Source organism: Antechinus flavipes, chromosome 2, assembly GCF_016432865.1.
Source record: "Antechinus flavipes isolate AdamAnt ecotype Samford, QLD, Australia chromosome 2, AdamAnt_v2, whole genome shotgun sequence".
NCBI classification, from domain to species: domain Eukaryota; kingdom Metazoa; phylum Chordata; class Mammalia; order Dasyuromorphia; family Dasyuridae; genus Antechinus; species Antechinus flavipes.
Genome location: NC_067399.1, coordinates 254054683 through 254078003, shown reverse-complemented (window position 1 = coordinate 254078003; position 23321 = coordinate 254054683). Strand labels below are relative to the sequence as shown.

General features: G+C 34.9%; 2 protein-coding genes across 5 annotated transcripts in view; one reads left to right on the top strand and one right to left on the bottom strand.

Annotated features, from left to right (window-relative positions):
• The first annotated feature begins 1757 nt into the window (after positions 1–1757).
• Positions 1758–22083, top strand: TCFL5 (transcription factor like 5). 4 transcript variants are annotated; one of them, XM_051976719.1, is made up of 7 exons: positions 1758–2535; positions 2674–3546; positions 5877–6063; positions 6630–6792; positions 8831–9083; positions 16043–16184; positions 21240–22083. In XM_051976719.1, exons 2-7 carry the CDS (start codon positions 2729–2731, stop codon positions 21360–21362), a joined length of 1686 nt encoding a protein of 561 aa, XP_051832679.1. In that variant the 5' UTR covers positions 1758–2535; positions 2674–2728; the 3' UTR covers positions 21363–22083. The 4 variants fall into 4 exon arrangements, with proteins under 4 accessions (XP_051832679.1, XP_051832680.1, XP_051832678.1 ...); XM_051976720.1 differs by lacking the exon at positions 1758–2535 and having other exon boundaries at positions 2544–3546; positions 8834–9083; XM_051976718.1 differs by lacking the exon at positions 1758–2535 and having other exon boundaries at positions 2544–3546.
• COL9A3 (collagen type IX alpha 3 chain) overlaps positions 22084–23321 on the bottom strand; it is a 55757-nt gene continuing 54519 nt past the window's right edge. The window contains exon 32 of the mRNA XM_051976717.1: positions 22084–23050. Within this exon, the coding sequence (XP_051832677.1) occupies positions 22860–23050 (191 nt within the window). The 3' untranslated portion in view covers positions 22084–22859. The remainder of the gene's footprint in view (positions 23051–23321) is intronic.

Below are 23321 nucleotides of genomic sequence, written 5' to 3'. Positions count from 1 at the left end.
CTGTGAAGAATATCCCATTAAAGATTTCATAGACTAAACAAAATTAGCTGGCCATAGAGCATATATAGTTTTTGAACAGTGTTATAGAATCAAAGATTTAGAGCCTGAACATCACTCAGAGACCATCTAGTTCAAGCTCTCATTTTACCAATGAGAAAACCAACCCAGGGAAGTGAAGTGATCTGCATAAGGTCACAAATAGTAAATGACAGAGTTGAGATTCAAACCAGATCCTTCCATTTCAAAACTAGAGCTCTCTTCATTATATCAAGTTGATTCTTCTTTTATTATCATTACTCCTTTCCTCCCTTCCCCCAATATATTTGGCCATGATTTGATTAAAGGGGTAAATTGGTGGAGTATACTGGGCTTTCTAATTGTGATTTCCAACAGATTTGAGGAGAAAACTAAAGAAGCCAAGAAATGTGGCGATGTGGCTGTGTGATTTTGGCATCTTTTAAGCTTTGTACGGCAATTATATGAGTTCATGATCATGCTGGTTTTGTATTTGGAAATTCAAAAAGAATCTCTACAGAAGTATATGGCGGTCAAATGGTAAAGAGGTGCTTATAAAGTTGAAAAAAGTTCATTAAATCTCGGAAAAAATTACCATGATTAATTTTGTTATCCTTGGACTGGAATAAAATGTCTTCTTGTTGCTATTTAAAAACCTTGCATGGATGGACCTTAATACAATAAAATTGTTATTTTAGGCTTGTAAATAATATGAAAAGGGAATAAAGCCATTAAGTGCCTACTATGTGCTAAGCACTGTATTGAGCTCTAGGGATACACACAGCTCATCCTCAAGAAGCTCACAATCTAATGGGAAAGATAATATGCATACAACTGTGTATAAATAGAGAATATGGATGTTAAATTGGAAATAAGGGAAAGCATCAGAATTTTAAATGATTTGGAAAGGATTCAAGTAGAATGCAAATTTTTAGCTGGGACTTGAAGGAAACCAAAAAGAGTTGGATGGATATTAGATCCAAAAGATTTGACTTTCCTTGATAAAGAATAGAAAGGAATTTTTACAAAAGGAAAACACAGGTTAAGTAATGTTTACCAGCACTAAAACTCAACACCCCCCCATAACCCCGAGAGAGGTGCTTAGACTATAACACAAGTGCTCTCAATAATATGGCCCAAATTTCATGTGCTGTACGTAGGTACATAACACGCCGAACGTATCGTTCTTCCGAGATGTCAGATCTTTTTAGGGAGATTCAGGTATGAAAACTTGGCTTTGCCGCTCAACAAAAGGGAGAAGCAAGGTTTCTCCGCTGAGCTGGGAGCTAAGGAGGGATCCCGGAGGACGGGGTTTGGCTTTCCCAGAAATGAGATAAAAGGCTAAACTTTGCAAATGTAACATTATATCATTAGAGCCTGCAGCGGAGTTAAGGTTTTTTGATGTAGCCTGTTTTTTTCTGGTAAACTGGGCAGAAACCACACCCGTAGTCAAAGATCAAAATTCCTTCCTAGGTCACCTTCCCCCAAATCACCTGCTTCTCCCCCGACCCCTCACAAAACGACCGCCCTGGTCCCAGGGAAACCAAGGCCTCCGGCAGCCCCTGCTCGCGGAACTTTCGAAGTCTAGACACGTGGCGTGGCGTGGCTGGCGTGGCGTGGCGGACCGCAGTCTAAACTTCCGGCCACCCGCACCACGCGCGGAAGCGTTTTTCCCTCCAGTACTCGTTTACCCCCACGCTCAGCAGCCGTGACCTGTGGACGCGCGCCCGCCCCCTCAGCAACCCGGACCTATAGGCGCGCTCCCGCTCTCTCCCTACTCCCACAAGGCCGACAGTGGTGGGGCGCGCGCACAGCGCGCGCACGATCCTCTGGCTTGGCCTGGCACATTCCCTATTTACCCCCGCCAGTAACTCCGGACCCCCTCCTCGGTTTTTCAATACTTCTTCCAATCTCTATAGTCATAAATACCTATCCCCTCCCCCTTCATTTTTCTGTCCCCTGAAACGGTCGCGGTCGCGGGCAGGTGGGTCAGGCGGTTGGTCTCTCCGGGGTGGGCGGGGAAATGAAAGAAGCTAGGTTAGCCCCGCCCCCAGAGCCAGTGAGGCGGCGGGTAACGGGGGTGGGGGAGGGCGTTGCTAGGGTCGAGGGGGAGGGGTTACCGTTGGCTAAAGGGGCGGGGCAGAGTGGGCGTGCGCACGCGTGCTGAGCTCTGCGAAGGGTGAGCGGTTTTCCCTCCCCCAACGGGAGCTTCTGCTTGCCTCAGTGGGCTTCCCGCGCGCGGCTCGCCGCCGCCGCCGTCCCGGGTTTCTGGTGCGCGCCGTGCCTCCCTCCCACCCTCCCTCGTTTTCTTTCTCCCCCCAGGCGCGAGCCGCCACTCCTCCCTCCCTCCCTCCACTTTCCCTCCCCCTCCCTGTCCTCCTCTTCCTAGTGAGTCCGGACGCGGGGAACGGGGCCTCCCGGGCCGCCCCGCGCAGGCTCCTCCCCCCCACCCCTCGCTCCCGTTGCTGCTGCTGCCGCCGCCGCTGTTGCCGCCACGCCTTGTGGTTGGGGGACGTCCAGGTGACCAAACCAGGGGGCGGGGGCGGGGCGCCCGTGTCAGCTGGGGGGCGGGGGTTTGGGACGAGCCCCGCCCCTCTCCCCGCCTCCTATCGCGGGGTGAAGCTCATCCCCGGCCCGGGTTGCTTTCGTCCTCTGCAGAAGGCGGCCGGGTGGGAACCCCGCAATCCCCAGGTGGGCTCAGTGTTTGGAAGTCATGTCCGGTCCGGCCCCCCGAGAACCCCACACGTCCACCCCTCAGGCGGCGGCGGCGGCGGCGGCGGCTGCTGCTGCTGCTGCTGCTGCTGCTGCTGCTGCTTCGGCCTCGGCTTCTGCAGTCGGCGGCGCTGCTGCTTCCGACCCCGCCCCCGCGGCCGAGGGCCCTTCCAATGACACTTCGTTCGGGGAGCAGGGCCTGAGCTTCACCACCACAGACCTCAACCTGGTGGAGATGACGGAGATCGAGTACACCCAACTGCAGCATATCCTCTACTCGCACATGGAGGCCCAGGCCAACGAAGGGGAACTGGAAACCCGGCTAAATTCCGCCTTCTTCTCCGCGAGCAATCCCTCGAGCCAGGCTCAGTACCAATCCTCCAGCAGCACCAACCAGCCCAGCTACTCCTCCAACAGCACGGGGAGCCAGTCAGTGTATCCAGTCATTTGCCAGTCAGGTCTGACTTCTGATGGCAGCTTTGTGGGCTCAAACCAGTGTCTGGGACACATTGATTTCCAGGAGCTGAGAATGATGCTGCTCAGTGAATCCAATTTACCTGTGACAGTTGCCAACCAGGTAGAGAAAACACCCAACAGTAGCTCTGTAGAGGTCACTGGCCACAGTGTGGTAAGAGTTAAGCATGGAGAAAATGTTGGTGGACCAAATAAAGAAAATATAGCTGTTGAAAATCTGGCTCCTGTGCCAGAAACTAGATCTAAATCTGCAGTCCGAGTTCGGCTGGAAGACAGATTCAACAGTATCCAGACAGAAATTCCCAGGTGCCAAGAGCCTCAGGAATCTGGAGTTACTCTTAACAAGTGTGTTTCAGATCTTTTTTTTAATTTCATAGATTTTTAAAAGTTGCTTCAAATATAATTTCATGAATTTGAGTACAAAAATGGCAAGAACACCTAAAAATAACATGCTTCAGTAATTATACCATAAAATTGAAATCACTTACCCTTACATTGTGCTTTACAATTTAAGAGTACCTTCTTTAAATTCTCTGATGTAGAGAATGCAAATATTTATCTCTATTTTGAAATTCCCTTCCCCCTACCTGTTGGGGAGGGGAAATTTTCCCTGCTTATTTAAATAAACAACACTTAATTTTAAGTTTTAATTTTAATGATGAATCTGAGAAGAAAGTTGTGAAGTGACTTGCCCAGATTCACACCAATAGTAGTGATAATGGATGTATATAATATTAAGTTTTGCAAAATGCTTCACTCATTCATTCCTCAGACATTCTTATGAGGTGGATACTATAATTATTATTGTCCCCATTTTACAGATGTAGAAAAAAGGCAAAGAACTGAGATGACTTACCTAGGTTCATTGACTCTAGGAAATAACAGAATTTTAACCTAGGCCTTCGCACTTCTATTCCCATATTCTTTTTTAGTACACCACTGAAGCCTCATGTAAATTTGCGTACTTTTAAATTTTTTAAATCTTGTTTTTATTAATATCTTTTTACATCACCATTTCCAAATATATCTTCCTTGCTCTCATTCAATGAGTTAGCCCTTTTAACAAGATTGAAAAAAAAATGGAGAGAAAATAGTAGTTTAAGAAAAAATGAGAACCGTGATCATGTCCAGTAATACATACTAATAACACACTTAAGTCTCCTACTTCTGCAAAGAGAGGAGAAATATTAATTTTCTCAACCTTGTTGGGGTCATTATAATCACAGAGCACTAAATTGGTTGTCAGTATTTTGCACTTTCAATTCTGCTTACTTTACTCTGTATTAGTTTATTGAGTTCCCCTACTCAGAATTATTCATATTCACCGTTTATTAGAATTTTGTAATATACCATTACATTTATAACCATAATTTGTGTTGCCATTATTGAATCCAGCCAGGGTCTACTTTGTTGTTAGACATATACACTTTTAACAGCTTAATTAAAATTTGTCACAACAGCTTTTCAAGGCAATGTTTTATTTAAGTTTAGCTAGATTGTTTTGCATATTCAGATTCTACTACTTTTTAAAAAATTATGAGATTAGATAAAATATTGTATCATTTATAGTTTTTAACTGTTAGTCTGTGATTAATATATAAAGAGAAACAAATGATTGAAAAAATTACCAGGTGATCTTGGCAAAAAAATTATTTTGCCTGAAAATATTTGGATAAGTCACTAAGTTACTATTTTGTTGAGCTTTTCTCTTTACCTAAATAATTGCCTTAATTCCCATTCATTTTTCATGTAAAAATCAATTGCATAGACTCATTCAAACAACATTGAGGAACTTAAACTGTATAAAATTAAGTTTAAATGAACTCTGAAATTACTCTTTATTGCATGCATGCACGTGTGTATGTGTGTGTGTATGTACATATACACACACACACATGTGTTTATATAATGCAAGTGCACATTATGTGTGCATTTATATATCAGACAGGTACAGGGTAATGATAATAGTGGATGAACGACCAACCAGCCTTGAACAAAGCAAACTTAATTCATATTAACTTAATGTATACCATGTGACTATGGGCAAGTCACTTAAACTCTTTCCTAGGCAAAATCTAAAGACAATAAACTGCTGATTGATATCAGTGGAGGGAGTTTTCCAGTCTTTTGAAATCACAGATTAAAATAATCCAAAATCCATTAAATTGAAATTGTTCAATTTATTTCTTCCACAAATTCAATTAAACATTTAGTAAGCACCTATTATATGCAAGTTACTATTTCTAATATTACTTGAAATGAGTGACCTACCTGCTGGGGCAGGAGTTGTGGTCACCTGGTGTTTTCCAGATTGTTAATCTTGTTATTGCCCATTTTCACTTAAGTGTGATCTTGTTCACTTCAGCCCTTCATCAGTGCTTTGGGTGAAGAAATAGAGCAAATGAAGGTAACAGATATGCCTTGAGTTGTTTGCACTGACTCAGAAGAGAAGAATAATTGAAACCATTAAAATAAGAAATTAGAATGCCATGCCCCTTTTAGTGGAGAGTAAGGGGAGAGAGCACAGTCACTGAACTAAGGTCGGTAACATTAACTGTTTGACCTATATTTAGAAAATGTGATCTGTCAGTCAGTGACTAAAATATGTCTGGAAGAGAGTATCAGTTGCATATTCTTGATTTGTTTTTTCTGGGTTGTCCTTTTTGTTTTGGCAGTTTGGTAACCCTTATTCGACATCCATCTGAACTAATGAATGTTCCTCTTCATCAGCAGCAGAACAAATGTACCACATTAGTGAAAAATAAAACTGCTGCTGCTACTACTGCTTTGCAATTTACATACCCATTATTTACTGCAAATGCCTGTTCTACTGCTGGGAATTCTAATCTTTCACAAACACAGGTAGGGAAAATGATTAGTGAAGCTCTGAAATACTAACTTTTGATGGGTTGCCATGGCCAAAAAATTCACCTAAGGTGGCCAACCTACTGGTGATGAGCCTTTCTGTACTTAACTGGGCTGGCCTTTGTACAGCAGACACACTCTATTGCTAGGATCATGTTCCAAGCCTTTCCAGCTTGGTAGAAACTGCCAGAGCTTGTGCTCCATTCATGTACTCTTTAAGTACCCAGGGTTCCCGTCTGTGCCAGAATAAGACATTAGAGTAGGATTTTTGTGAAGGAATTTTTGACAGCTTTTATTAATCATTGTCTTAATTAGGCTTCATGGATTGTATTCTTTTCATTGAATCTGACAAATAACTTTTTAATGAAGGTATGTGGGAAATATTTTAAACTCCACAATATTTAGTTTGCAAATTTAAAAGTCTCAGAGTTGTATGTCCATAAATGCTGTTTTTAGTATTTACTTCATGTTAAAGTACGTTTTACTTGTGGCAGCAGAGAGGAGATTAAGATGCATTTTGATAATAAAATTAATTATATTGCTATTCCTTCATTATATTCCAGAGTTCTAGTAACTCATGTTCTATACTTGAAGCTGCCAAACATCAAGATATTGGGTTACCCAGAGCATTTTCTTTCTGTTACCAGCAAGAAATTGAATCTACTAAACAGACTTTAGGCAGTAGAAACAAGCCTTTACCTGAGCAGGTTTGGATTAAAGTAGGAGGTAAGATATATGACATAAGATAAGAGTTTCTTTCTTTGGCTAGGCTATGCAGTAGATGTAAAAATTCCATTAGACATCAGTTTTGTCACACAACAATTTCTCCTTACTAGGAAACTTTGTTTTTTTTTTTTTTTGTTTTTGGTTTTTTTTTTTAGTATTTTAACAGTAATCCCTACCAATCTTTCAACCCTCCCCATGTCCCTAAAATGATCATATTCATATTTTGAGCATTTCTTTCTCAAGCTTGAACATATGAATTGTGCATACCCAATATAGCAGCATATTGATTTATTGGGCTTTTTTCTTTTTAATAATGAATTTAGTAAATAGCAAGCAATGAATTTTTTTTTTGGTAATGGTAGTTTTTATCTTCAAGTTGCTTAAAGCACATCATAGTTCTTTTTTAGTTTTCTCTGCATCTCTTAATTGAAGAATCTGAACTCCTCTACAAGTAAATTGTCAATATAGTAGATATTATAGTGAGGTGTACTTAGTTTTAAAAAGTTTTGTTTTTGTTTTTTCCAAATCATAAATGAATGACCTTTAACAATAGTCTGGGGCTCTATTTTCAATAAATTTTCTATTATGACAATTCAGGAGTCATAATACTCCAAAAATATGTGTATTTTTGTCTCCAATAGAGTAATTGGATTCTGTACGATGAAAGTATGATTAAATGTTTTTTGAATTATAGTTAAAAGAGTTACTGAATTATAGCCAAATTCTTTGCAGCTCCTCTTTTGCCACTTTGCAACATTTGTACTGTAAAGAAGCCCTTTTGATGGGGACCTGTCTTCTAAAAATATGACCCTGAAATTCTTTACTCCATTTTGCCACAGAGCATAAAAATCTACCACTTAGAGTTTCATTTATGCTTCAGTGTATGAACTATAAATCCCTATGAGATGTTTAAGTAGTAATCAGTCTTTCAAATCTTACTGTGAATTAGATTAATAGGAATTCTTTTTCCCTAATAAGAAATCTAGATTCATATTAATAGAATGGGAATTTTTATTGAGGATAAGTTAAAAGAAATTTTATAGCTTGGTATATAGCCTGATGACAGAGTTTGGATGTGCAGACAAGGAACCCTTGAAAACTGTTATGGAAAAAATCTCACAAGAGGCCATAAAATGATGCCAATATAAATTTGGCCTCTTGAAGTTTTGTCTAAATTCCATCCTATTTATTTCTCAACCCTTGACACTTCAAACATTTTTCATCATGGGGAGATTGGAAAGGGTGGAGCTTAAATCTAAAAAAAATCTTAAGATGTTTGCCATGCTATCTCTTGCTTTTACTATATCAAGTAAGAACCATTGAAAAACTGAGTTTATGATAGTAGGGGGAAAATAATCCATTGAAATTCATTATAATGAGACTTGACTGGTTTCTAAAGGTTAAATACAAATTCAATGTTTATGTTTCTAATTAGTTTGTGGTGAAATCTCTAGGGTAAGAAGGTATTAAATCTCATGCCCTTTAGATTTTTGTTTTCTTTTCTAAAAATTGCAGTAAGTATAATGATTGTAGTAATGTATCATGCTTTAAAAATAAAGGGAAGAGAATATGGGTGTTTTGGATTTTTTTTTTTTTTTGAGAAACATTTTTGTGTTTAGGTATTAGTCTTTAGTTCTTCAATTTTTATTTTCTCTGAAAACTAGAAAGTGGGAACAATTCCAATTTATATATAATAATTATCTAAAGATTCTTTTTAAAATAGAAACTAGAGCTCAGAAGTATTTCATTGTTAATAAACATTACAAATATAGTAACAAAAAGGAGGCTTCAGATTTAGTGCTGGGTAGCCAACTCATTTCATTGCTAAAAGGGAGTAGCATTGTTTTTTCTGCAAAAGTTTAGTAGTTAACTAACTTTTAGATTATTTATTAGTTTTGCACTGGGTTATATTCGTTAATTTTTATATTTTGTACTAATACAAAATATAATACAGAAAATCAAAGATTAATATATTAGGAATTAACTTAAAAGGAGAATAAAAAATTAAAGTACTACTTTTTTTTCTTATTTTGCAAAGAAGAAGCGTTATGTAAACAAGCAATAAATAAAAGAAATCGCAGTCGAATGCGTCAGTTGGACACAAATGTAGAAAGAAGAGCTCTTGGTGAAATTCAAAATGTAGGAGAAAGCCAGAGCACCACAACTTCACAGGGTGCTTGGCAATCTACAGAATCCACACAATCAAGCCTAGGTGACCAGACACAAAGTGGGCAACAGGGTGGACGCTCTCAGCGCAGGGAGAGACATAATCGGATGGAAAGAGACAGAAGGTAAGTTTTAAGATTTAGTAGATTTTATTCATGAAATTATTTTAGAAGCATTTTTTTTTTTTGTAAATCAGAGCTTTTGAACCAATTTCTGCTTCTTAGGACCTTAACTAAATGGTGGACACTACTACTGTAGTATTATTTTTGAACAATAGTAGTTTGATAAAATGATAAGGAGTAAAGTTGAAATGGCTAGAGTATTAGTAATGTAAATTCATAGATTAAGTAAACCCATCTATATTATTTATATTCGTAATACCTTTCAACTTCCTTGAGATCATCTTCCTCTCATAATCAAAAGTTGAACATTTTAATTGATTTTAAAAATTGTACATATATTCTTCACTGAAGTTTGATTCCAATGCATCATTCTAAAATGGCAGTGGCTCTGAGTTCTCAAAAGTTATGCCAGTCCTTCAAACAAGCTCTGGAAAATCCTTCAAAACTTGAAAGACTTTTTCTGAGAACTATTTCTTGTCTGAGAACTAGCCTTCTTAAGTTTGGAGAAATTCATCACCAGGTGACTGCAGGATAATTTAATTTTTTGACCATAGCTCACCTCATATGCCATATTCTGCTTTTCCTGATCTACTTCCCCTCCCCCAACTGCTAGTGTCCTCCCCAGCTCCCAACTTACTTTGTACTTATTTCGTGTATTTATTGTATATACTTATATATGTTTATTTTGTCTTCCCCTGCAGAATGTAAGTTCCTTGAGAGCAAGGACTTTTAAATTTTGTCTTGTATACCTAGCACCTAGCACAATGTTTGGCACATAATGAGTTTATTAATTGCTTTTTGATTGATAGGAACTCAAAAGACTTCTTGTGATACTATTCTCTTGATTCTCCTTAATCTTGTATTAATCTCATCTTCTCAATCTCCTTTTCTGGGTTCAGCATCCATTTCATGCTTCCTTACTGATAGGTAATACCCCAAGTATCTGTTCTGGATTTTTTTTTTTTCTTTCACATGGTGACTTCATCAGCGGCCATGGGCTTAAATATCCTTTTTATTCAGGTGTCCTGCAGAACTGCAGTTGCACTCTTAGTCTCTCTTGAGTTCAAATTCTACTGCTTATTATTGAGGATCTCAAACTAAATCTATCTGAAAATCTACCTATCTCGTGAAATTCCTTGTTTATGTCAAAATTGCCTCCATCTTTTCACTCATCCAGGTTCAAAACATTGGAATTATGCTTTCTGGAACTCTTATTCTCTCACCTCACATATCTATTAAGTTGTCACATCTGCCTTCACAACATCTCTCACATCAGTCTCTTTACTCACATATTTGCTACCCTAGTTCTTATCTTCAAGGTGTTATATCTTCATTACCTTTTGCCCATACTCTTGCAATAATTTTCTTAATAAATTTCTTAATTTCCTCAAATCTTTCCACTCTTCTGTCCATCCACCACATAGATGTCAAAGTATAGCTCTGCCCATGTCATTTTCCTATGGAATAAACTTCATTGGTTCCCTTTTGCCTTTAAAATAATATGTGATGTTTAATCTATATTGTATTGCTTGCTGGTGAGGGCAAAAGCACAAGGGGGAAAGGAGGGAGAAAAATTTGGAACACAAGGTTTTGCAAAGGTGAATGTTGAAAATTATATTTGCATGTATTTGGAAAATAAAGTACTATAATAAAAAACATAAAGGAAAATAATATGTGAATACCTCTGGTATTTAAAACCCTTCATGGCTTTGTCTCAACTTTTCCAGCCTTAATATACATTAATCTCCTCTCCAAATGGTCTAACCAAAAGAGCTTTTTTACTGTTTTTCACATGTGATATTCTACATGAAACCTATCCTAATCTCTCCAACTGCTATGACTGACTTCTTATGTATACATGTTGCGTCCCTTGATAGAATGTAAGCTCTTTGGGGGCAGATAATATCTCATTTTTGTCTTTGTATCCCCAGTGCCCGGGCCAGTGTCTGTCATATAGAAGGGACTTAATAAATGTTTGATGCTTGATTAATTGATAGCTATAGTCTGCATTAGTGGAGGCAGTGGCCACACTGACGAAATCACGGATCCTTAAAGTACCGACTTGCTTAATATTTGAACATATGATAGTTGCCTACAGGTAGCACTTAAGGGTTTACAAGGGCTTTTAAAATATATTTTGTTTGATCCTCACAATCTGGGAAATGGTACTACAATTACTATCATTATCATTACTATTTTACTGATGAAGACACTCACATTCAAAAATATTGTGATTTACTTAGGTTTACACAGCCAGTAATTGTTGAAGGTGGGATTTGAACCTAGGTCATTCCTGATTTCAGTCTACTCTTTACTCCATCATATTGCCATCTTTATGTAAGGAATATAGGTGTGTAAAATTACCATAAATTCAAAGTTGAATCATCTTGTTCTGATGCTTAATTTAAAGCAAATTAGTTATAATTATAAAAAAGAGCTACATCGATACATATAAGATATAGTTATTTTCGTGGCAGTCATTGTACTTTGCTTTCACAAACACAAATGTCCTATGAAATGTTTCTTCTTGACTATAAGTATGCAATGAAGATGTCACCAGTTCTGTTGTTTGCCTCTTCTAGAAGATTAGTGAGCCATTTTATTGAAGTTAATTTCATTTAGCTTCAACTTCTTTATTCTGGTTTTTATTACAGCAAGAATGACAATATGAATGTGTTTCATTTCTGCAGTCTTATCTCAATTTGGTTGATGGACCAAGAGCTTGTACTTATTATACCAGTAATTAAGTTGATGTTTGTAGATGGCATGAAAATAGTGAGATGCTTAGCATCCTGCACTCCCTTTTCTGTCACTTTACCTTCCTTACACTGTGACTTGGGAGACCATTTTGCTTTTTCTTTGTTTCATGACTTGTCATCACCAAAGAATTATGACCTAATTGAGTCTTTTGTGTCCTTAGTTAAGTTGGTCCTTTGACAGTAGGAATGGTCTGTCATAGGATCATATTTGAAACCTTTCCACCCTGGTAGAATTTACCAGAGTTTGCCCTTCACTGGTATATTCTCTGAGAACTCAAGAATATCCTGACATCTTGATAAGGCAGAAGGAAAGAGTTTTCCAGAAGATGAAGAAGAACATGACAAAAGAACATTCTAAACCATGTCAATAATATATATATATGTATACAAACATAAATGTGCATATAGACACATATATATGGAGATGTATGTATGTCATGATGCTCAATTTATTTATTATGAAGGTGGGCACACATGGTTTGGAATTAAGAGTCTGAATTCTTAAAAGACAATTCCAAAGCATTAGGCCTGTATTTCAAGAGATGCACTACCTCAAAATGCTTCAAAGAAAATGAAATTGACCAATATCTTATAGCAGTGACTGTGAATCATTTCTGAATGTGTTCTTTGTAGAATTGAACATCAATTAGAGCAAGGATCAAAATCATCAGATTGAAAAAAGGATAAAGCTAAGACAGCACTATATGCATTTATAGCAACTACAACCCAATCTATTTAAACAGACCTGACTCTAGAAAATGGGAAATAACTAAAGATAAAAGATATTGCTTCTCGTTATTACCATTTTTTAGAGAAAGGTCAAACTATAAATTTATTAAGAAGATTTTTTAAGTTCTAAAATTGTCTCATCTAGTGAACACATTTGATGACCTTGTGAAGTAGAATCATAGCAGCCAAGGGCAACAATAATTTTCAGTACAAGTTCAGCTAGCTACAAAACCTTATATATAAATCATGGAGGTTACCTAAAGCATTGCCTCACAAAACTGTTAAAAGTAGCAAAATGGAAAATGAATCTTCAGAAAGTGGTGCATGAAACTAAATGAAACTAGAAAGAACATAATGAATATTTTTAAAAATGCAACAGATTTACCAGCCATTCTATTGTGATCTAAGCTCTTCATTGACTACAGTAGAACCCATTGCATTTAGACTCATTGCATCTCAGTACTTGATGAAGAGTGAGAACTGGCACTTGAGAAATTGATGTTGGGAAGAGTGGCTGGGTCTGCAGAAGCTTACACAGAAGAAATCTGCTTGAGGAATACAGCTTTGGAGGCAACTGAAGAATTTTCAAAATTTATAAAATGGGGAAAAAACAAAAGTGGTGGGGGGGGGAATCACGTAAGGTACTATTACCAAGAAAAGACAATAGTATCAATAGCTACTGACCCATTTTCCTACTGTATTATTTCTATGACAGCTCTATGAGAATGAACCTGTTAAGAGTACTCTGGATTAAAGTTTGAAAAGGGGACAGGAAGACTCACAGACCATTTTCTAGGATAATACCTCTTCACTCATACAACTGATTGAACAGTATGAAGAATGCAAGATCCAACTACTTCTTATTACAAAAATAATTTGACTTGATAGAGCAGAACATAGATTTTGAAATTCTATACAAACAATGGATATATTAAGATCACATGAGATTCTATCATAGATGTAACCACTGAAGTAATTTTGTTCAATGAAATGATCAAGTGAGACATACAATGGGAAAATGTACTTGCCAAGGTTTTCACTACCATCGTTGAGGATATACTGAACAAATTCCAAAAAGAAGATCAAATCCCTGTGGATGACATTAAACTGATTAAACTAAGCTCCAGAATATTACAGGCTTTCCATAATGAAATTCACAGCTACAAAAGAAATTGGCCAAGAAATCTACATAGGATAAATCAAGTGGATAAAAAATATATGTTGTCTAGATTATGCTGTATAGGTGGATAGTCAGCCCATTAATTTAGTCCCTACTTATATCTTGGAAATATTATAGAGGCTATTTTCCTAGTCCAGAATTGGAGGAGCAGATACTTAACTGCCTTGGGAAATTATGCAATGCTTTCCATGATCACAAGTTGTGTTCCTGATACACAAACCCATTTAAAAAATAACAGCATTCTCCAGATGATGCTATGTAACTATGAATGATGGAACACCTCAATCTCTGAAGAATAATATTGGTGGGTGATCCAAAGGGCATTGGAGAGATTCATGGTGGGTCTGTAAGTAGGCTGTGCACATTACCAATGATGACTTGCCTGCAAGAAGTACAGTAAAACATCATGTAAAAATATATGCTTGCAAGAGGAGGAGGGATTGTCATATAGCAAGAATGAATTATACAGCTGGTTGGCTGTGTACAACATTGGTATGTGTAAGAAGTTAAGAACTAGAAGATATCTGGTGTTTTGGGCGAATCTTCATGGTGGATTTATGGAAAGATATATGCTCAAGAGTCACCCAAGATAAGACATTTCAATATGCACTGATGGAGGGAGTACCCACATTGATGACATCATAGAGCCATATATAGGGCACAAGTATATATTAATCACTTCAGGGTTTCAGATTTATACAAATAATTACAAATGTATTCTTTGAGAGGCAGTGTGTCATAGTGGATAGAGGGCTAGCCTTGGAGTCAGGAAGACCTGGGTTCAAATCTTCCCTTTAACCTATGCTGCTGGTGTGACAGTGGGCAAATCACTTAACCTCTCAGTATTCCAAACAATTTTATTATACAGTGAGCTGCAGACAAGTTGTTGACCTGCATCGGTGGAAGGAATTTCCATACTGGGAGTGTCATGCACTGATGAAATCAGAGGTCCAAACTTTAAAAATGAAAAGCAAAAACCTTTTCCTTCTTGGGTATTCAGTTGAACCTCAGTTATACAGTTGTGCCTCTAGCATCTAGTGAACTAGTCACTTGATTTATAGATGTGGTTAGGAATATGCAGATTGGCAAATGGGGCCATGTTGTATACATTTTCACAATATCAGCATCCTTAAAACTCTGGATACTGATGAACCAAAAATTTGAAAATTGCAGTATAGTCTAGATACATAATGCAAATTCATTAAATTTTGCTTTTACTAAGTGATACTATAAATAAATATATTTCTATAGACTGTAGATATCCTACATTCCTCCTCAGGTCTATAGTTAGCATAGTTGGATTGATATATAATACCTTACTGCCATTATATATTACTCTATAGACCTGAAAGCATTAATTAACTTCTAAAAAGAAAACAATTTTGGAAGTACTTTACTAATCTTTAAATTCTGACTTTCTTCAAATTTTATATGGATTAATCCAATCCAATCCAAAAAACATTTTATTGTGGCCCTTATGTGCTGAGTGCTGATGAAGTATCCTACTATTTAAATATCAATCTTTGAAAATTATTTTAAAGTCTAGAATATTAAAGAAACATCAATTTCTCTTAATATTAGAAAATGCATATAATGCAATTTTATTATGCTAATTTAAAACTAGCACTCTTGGCAAAAATAATTGAAAATTCAATATTGATGAATTACAGGGAAACAAGCACTTTGCTACATGTTAGTAGGATTGTAGATTGGAGTAGACTTTTTGGGAGGAGCAATTTAGCAAATCACAAGTGACCTTTGAGACAGCTGGTTCTCAGCATCTATATTCCTAGGACATATCCTAAAGATACTATTAAGAGAAAAAATAATTTGTACAAAAAATTGTAATTATTTATTTGTAATCACATATATTCAACAAATGGAGAATATCTTAGTAAATCATGCTACGCTAATGCAGCTGAGCAATATTGTGCCATAAACATAAGTTTGAAGAATAAAAAGAAAATGGAAAGATTTATGTGAAGTGATACAAAGCAAGGTCGACACAATAAGAACAACAGTATACACATTGATATCAACCAAAAACAAACAAAGACAACAACTTTAAGTACACAAATAGATTGAGAAGGGGCTATAGAAAAAATTGTTATTTTATAAAATTATGTTTTTTTCAGTGAAAATGTATATAGTTTTGACTTTAAGGCTTCAAAATGATTTGTTTGTATTTGTTGAGTGTTAAGCTTATAATAAAATTTTTTTAAAAAAAGAAACATCATTTTAGATGGCTAGTTTTATTTAGTTTCTTTCATGACTACTTTGGGTTTTGAATGCAGGCGCAGAATTCGGATTTGTTGTGATGAATTGAATCTTCTAGTTCCATTCTGCAATGCTGAGACTGATAAGGCTACAACTTTACAGTGGACAACAGCATTCCTGAAATATATTCAGGAAAGACATGGAGATTCTCTGAAGAAGGTTAGTAATTAGGCCAAAGTAAATTTTTGAAATTTCACTTTAAAAGCCCACAAATAATTAAAAATTCTTGGCCACCTTTATTTTATCAATTATTTTCAAACTGAGATGCTTTATTATTTTCTGAAATATTGCCATCAAGATACTAAGTATAATATCAGGAAAAGATACACATTAATGATAATTGTTAACATTAAAAGTAAAGTGAGACTTGTAGCTAAAGGGTAAAATAATATCACACTGACATTCCAAATTTACAATATGTTATCAGAGTTAGTTATTAAAAACCATAAATATTTAAATGCCTACTGTATATAAGCTACTACTAGATGCTTAGTGGATAGTACCAGAAAAGTAAGTCAAAGTTATTCCCTAAAAGAATTTGCAACCTAAATAGAAGTGAGACATACTTAAGAGGTGGTAATTGTTAAGTATCAAAGTGGTACAAACAGCAAATTCTTCCTGGGAGAAGAGATTATTGTAATCTCTTTTTTAAAAAGGAATCTGGAAAGACTTAAATAAAGCCACAAGTGTACATATAACATGTGATTTAGTTACAACATTTATTATGTAGATGGTATTTCACAGTTACTAAATTTGGATCAGACACTTTTGTCAACTTGATATTTCACACTAAAAATATTTTTGCTAAGATGGTTTTATTTTGACTGTGCTAGCCTTGAGAGGGTTATCTTTCCTGTAGATTTTGATATTTGCTTCTACTACTCTTGGAATATGATTGTCAGTCATATTAAAAATGATTGGGCCCTGGCAGACCACATCTATATATAGTGATTTATAAAATACAATACAAATCCATTACTTTACATTGAAGGAAATACTTGTTTAATTTTCTAATTCTGCTGGACAATGCATTGGACCATTCACATAAGATTCTGATTTGGTAACTAAAATTAGCCATTTATTTAAGCAAATATGAAATCAAAAGCATTAAGATATATCTTCATCTAACTGAACCATGGTAAAATCCTGATAGATTCCTCTCTCCCACTCCAGGGCCTTGTCCTGGCTACAGAGAAATCACCAACAGATAGGGCATCCTCTTTTGGATGATGCTTGCTTGGGGTGATACCAACAGTTTGTTTCCTCTTCATCCTCCCTTTTCAGTTGTCCATATTACTGGACAAATCTTATGCATCACACCCTTTCATCTATTTCTTGATTTTCATCTTTATAGCTGACACACTTAACCATACTGTGTATCAATTGTGTTGGATTTATGTCTATGTTGAGTATTATGTTAATTTATAATGTGGCTTTTCTTATGTTGTAGCGTATTGGTTTATGTTTATTTTTAATGAAGTTTTTTTAATACTCTTGAAATTTTCCCTTTATTGATTTAATAAACTTTTTGTTGTTCAGCTTTGCAAATCTACCAGATGTCCTTAATACCTATATAAGGGATGTGGGATTCTTACCTGCTTTCAATAGAAATGGGAACTATTATTAAATGTCATTACTGACATTAATTTGGTAATATGTATAATGCTTCACAAACATCTGAAATTAGATATATCCACCTCTTTATATAGCTTGCTTAAAAAAATTTTATTGCTGCCTTTTTTTAAATCATGTTTCTTTATTCTCCTCCCCACTGAACCTTAAAGAAAACTGTTAAAACAAAATCAACTGATCGCAACACCATTTCACAACATTATAATACTACCTTACTTATCTGTAGTTCCTACCTCCACTGAAGAAGTAATGTTTTATATCAGTTTTCTTTGTTCCAGATTATTCATTACAATTCATCACAGATTATGTACTTTTTACCATTATTTACATTATTGTAGTCATTATATATATATATATTGTTCTTTTGATTCTTCACTATCACTTTATATAATGCCTACTATATTTCTCTGAATTTATCATACTTGTTTCTTTTATTCCATTACATTCATATACTGCAATGAAGACATCAGTTTCCAATTAACGGGCAAACCATTTTGCTGCTGCTGATTCTTTTTTTTTTTTTTTTGCTACAAAATTGTGCTCTTAGGAATATTTTGTTTTATATTAGAGGACCATTTTTTTGTCATCAACTTCTTTAGAGTGCACTCAGTAGGGCTATCACTTGGTGAAAAATTCAAACAGCTTAATGATTTTACTTATAAATTCTCAGTTAATTTGCAGAAAGATTTTGACAAATTCTTAGCTCTAGCAATAATAGTATATTAGTATACTTCTTCAACATTGACTTTTTCTGGTTTTTATCATTTTGGTTAATTTGTTAGCTATAAGCTTTAAGTTTACATTTCCCCCCTTTTCTGATATAGAACAGTCTTTCAATTTGCATTTCTTCTAGACATTGTTCATATTCTTTGTTCACCTTTCTATTGTAGTTTTCATATTATTGCTTCTAGGTAAAATTATCCCTAAATTTGACCAGCAAAAAAGGATTAGCCAATTAGTGATAGTTCCTTAGGAATTAGAACATAAAATAAAAATAATGTGTCTTTGGTTACAGTCTTTGAATTCCATATAGAAGGGAGGGGAATAGTGATTAAGACTAATATGGAATTCAAAAGGATTTACATGAATTAAGACAAAGAAATGTCAGCTAGCCAAAGATCATATTTAATTCACTTCTCATATAATTATTCAAAGAATTACCCAACAAGTGAAGTTGAAATTCTAAATAGACTTAGAAACTAGAAACTAATTATAATAATGAGATTCTTATATTTCAGCCTAAATGTATAATTTTGATAATAACACTTAATTCTGTAAATTAGTTTCTTTAATCTGATAAAGATAGCTTAGTTTATCTCCTATTTATGAAAATAAAGTATTATCACAGTAGTAAGGATAAGTATTCTACATTTACATTTTCTGTTATACAGATATGTATGGGCATGGTGATAGACTCTGTATGTGTTGTCTGAGGACCATACCAGCTAAATTTGTAGAGGTTCATCACCAGAAGGAGGACTCCCAGGTGATGATTTTTCTTGACCACACATGAAATTCTAGCCTGAAGTATGGAGAGATTTCAGTTTGTTATCAGTGAAAGGAGTACTTACCACATTGATGTATAAACATACTATTTATACTCTACATTAAAGCATAGATGTGTATTAACTGCATTCATATGTATAAAGAACATTGAATTAATGTCATATCATATACTGACCATTAGGTTCAGTCTAAATAAGAAATCTCATCTAATATACAAGCCATTTAATTAACAAGGTTAATCAAAATACAGGTATAATTGTAAAAATAAAGATATGTTTGTACTTTGAATGAATATTTTATGGTATTTTGGATTATAATGAACATTAGTACATTAGGGCAAATATACCTTGTTAACCTGGGGTTGTATATGAGCCATAGTTAATCTGTTTACCACTCTTTTTTGTGTGTATTGATAAGTGTAAAATATTAAGTCTGAATATTCTTCTTTGCCTACTTGCAATTCAGCCTTAGCTGTGGGCATGAGTCTTATAATTACAAAATGTAAATATCAACTTTGGTCACACAATATCTTTCTTATGAAATGAAAATAAGTTATAAAAAACCGCTTCCGTTAATTGTATTTTTGTGCATATAAGCTTACATTTATTAGTGAAAGAAAAGTAAGGAAATTTAAATGGAGAAAACATAAGTAAGTATCCATAGCTAAGTGCTTAATTCATTCAGTTGGTTAGGGTTTATGAGACCTATTAGCTTTATTTTGGCCCAACTCTATAACCCATATTATAAAAATAAATGATTTCTTTCATCATAGTGGGTTGGGGTAAGATGGAATGAGTCCAATACAAGTATGTATAGATTTGCCATTTTACTAAAAAAAAAATTTAAGATGCATACTTTATTAAGAGTAGATCAGCAATAGCTTCATTTATGAAAAAAATATTAATTACACTATAGTGTTTTTCCACATTTATACTATCTTCCCAAAATATATATCTGTAGATCAGGTTTGGGTGGGGCATTTATGTGTTTTGGTCTTCAATTTTGTTGTTTGCTTGTTGTTTAAGTACTTGTCAAGCAGTTCAATTAAGAAGGTAAAAGCACTTTGCCATTTTAGAATTTTAATACTAAGGACATTTGGGATACTATCTGTCTAGTCCAGCCTTTATATTTCATAGATGAGTAAACTATAGCTCACCCAAAGCTCATCCAAATTGCAGAGCCAAATTACATCCAAGGGCCAAATGCTTATTAATGATAGAAAAGACACATGAACCCAAGTATTCTGAATCCCAGCACAGGTTCTTTCATAATGTCTCCTTGAAAATCCTCCCATACTCTGTGCAGCAGTATTCAGTTTTATTCATTTGCTGCCATTTCCACCTTCAAAATGATGACTTTTACATGGAGTAGTAGTTCAGTAGTTCTAATAACTTGTCTTAGAAGATGAAATATGAAATATGCTTCACCTTGAATTATATAGCAAGTTTCTAAAGCACTTTACATGCAGAAAAAGGTATTAAAAAGAGTTCTTACTCAGAGTACAAGATTTAATGAATATGTTTGGTTGGGAATGGTTAGGTAATTGGTGTCTAGTATTTTTTACAAAAGAAAATGGATTTTAAAAATAAAAATGCTTTCTAAAATATGAAAGTGGTACATGTAATCTTAAAATATGAAAGTTATGTACCATTAAGAATTTTGTACCAGTGTTTAACAGTGCTACTACAGTCCCGCCTGTCAGTGTTAAGTAATTATAGTAATTGCATAGTAAAGTAATAATGTACTACTTCCCTAAAAACTAATAACAAATAGAAAAACTCCTATACTTTATTGCTTTAATTTTTTATTCATTCTAAGATTTGAACTATAGTTAAGAAAATTATAATTTATTTTCATTTCTATGAACATTTATTTGAATAACTATTTTAATAAGCTCTGTTTAAAGAGAATTTTATGTGTAATTCATATTAAAATTATATTTTTATAAATAATGTTTATGCCATTTAAACCATTATGTTTATACCATTATTAAATTGAGACTTAGTAATTTTATATTTGAATACTGTTTGCTAAGAAATTCAATATATTAAATTAATTATCATTTTTTGACTTTAGGAATTTGAAAGTGTATTTTGTGGTAAAACGGGCAGAAGGCTAAAGCTGACCAGACCAGACTCGTTAGTAACATGTCCAGTGCAGGAAAATCTACAGAATAGCCCCGCTATGGAGATCAAGTAGTTTGAACTGAATACTTAGTATTTTTATTAAATATATGGCTATCCAGGGATGATCCATATATATTTTCTACAATTCTGGAATTCTACTCTGATGGTCTAATTTTATATCGACAACATTTGTTAATGGGATTCCAGTAGTAGTGACTTACTGGCAAAATACATTTTGTAAAATACATATCTAGAACATTAAATATTTATTCATTCTTAGACCTTTGGGGGACCAGCAGCAACAAGAGAGCATCTTGACAATTATTAGTAAGTAATTCTTCAATTATCAATGAAATCCATCATGTTTTCCTAACATGATATGTTATAAAAATATTTGAACAATCTATATAGATTTGTGTTCAGCCTTATTAAAAGGTACATTGCTTTTATTTTATTTATATTTCAAATACGCCCACTTAGCAATTGGAACAAAGTTAAATTGTTCTTGACTATAAGTAGTTTGGAAATGATACTGTATTTGAGTTAATTTGCCAATTATCTATCCCCCTTGAAATTATATTTTCAGTCCTACAGTGCTGTTTGTTTGCATTGTTTGCAAAATACAGTATTGTTTTAAACCATTTTACTACAAGCTTTCCAAAAGTTTCTCTTAAAAGCTGCTTTTGCCCATACATGGTATACTGTAAACAATGGATTACTTATATGCACAGAATATTTTCATATTGAGAGTAATTGCTCTATGTGATAATAAACTACAGTGTTTTGAACTAAAATACTTTCAGATTTGAGTGGCTTTATTTATTACAACAGATGACACCAACAGGCTTTACATACAAAGTCACCTAAAATAAATACTGTAAAATCACAGATTCACAAATTTGTAGCAATTTATTTTCAAACAAAAATAAGTGTTAAAGAGGTAAATCTGGCTAGAGCTTTGTGTGGACATCATAAAATTTTAAAATTTTCCTTTCATTTTTAATAATACGTCACCAGTTTAATATTACTGGATGCAAATTTAACTTTAACTTTATTTTTTTTCCTTACTGGGATTCTGTCATAATCTTTAGCTATGTGCAAAGTGTTTGTGAAAAAGTGAAGTTTGATATGAACATGTTACTGAATATCCTTTGTCATCTTATGGAAATATACAAAAATTCTCCCCTGAAAATTTTATTTACATACATTAAACTCCCTTGGAAGTGTTTTGGATTTATTGCTTATGGCAAGTTGAGGTATGAAATCAAGTTTAATTCTTGTACACAAATAGACAGTTATGTATAGGGAGAAAAGATGGTAAAAAGAAAAAAACCCTTCTGAAAGTAAGAGGTGAGATTTGTTGCCATTAAAAGGTTTTGAAAAAAAAAAAGGGGGGCATATATAAAGTGTTGAAAATGCTTTTCATCATAGTGCTTCAATGAGTTGAATTACCATGTACAATTTTGAGCTCATTAAAATTAATAAGGGAATACTGTCTATCAATTTGTCTTTTCATAATTCAATGTTTACTCAAATATTCAATCATTGGTCCATTTCTTTAAATTACATTTTATGAGCTTCTAGGGCCAGATTTTTCCCCTCCTCCTCCTATAACAGCTCCTTGACAGGCCGAGGTATCACAAATCCCTGGAGTTCCCTGAACACCAATTGCACCAGGAATGCCAGGATCACCTGGAAAACCAGGTTCACCATGGGCACCATCTCGACCATCTTTACTAATTCCAGGAACGCCTTGAGGTCCTTAAGAAAGATTGCAAGGAGAAAAAGTTAGGTAGAGTTTGGATACAGTTCTTACATTACCAGTTTGATTGTACTTAGCTTTTCTTTTTATAACATAGCTCAATAAGTGATTATGTTTATTCTTGCTGTTAAGTGTCTGTTTACTCTTTGCCTCTCTCATGTATAACTCAGAACTAGCCACTACCACACCATAAAAGATATGTTTATTCATTCAAATTTAAATGACAACATATGTTTGACTATGAGATTTTAGGGTCAATAAAGAGATTCC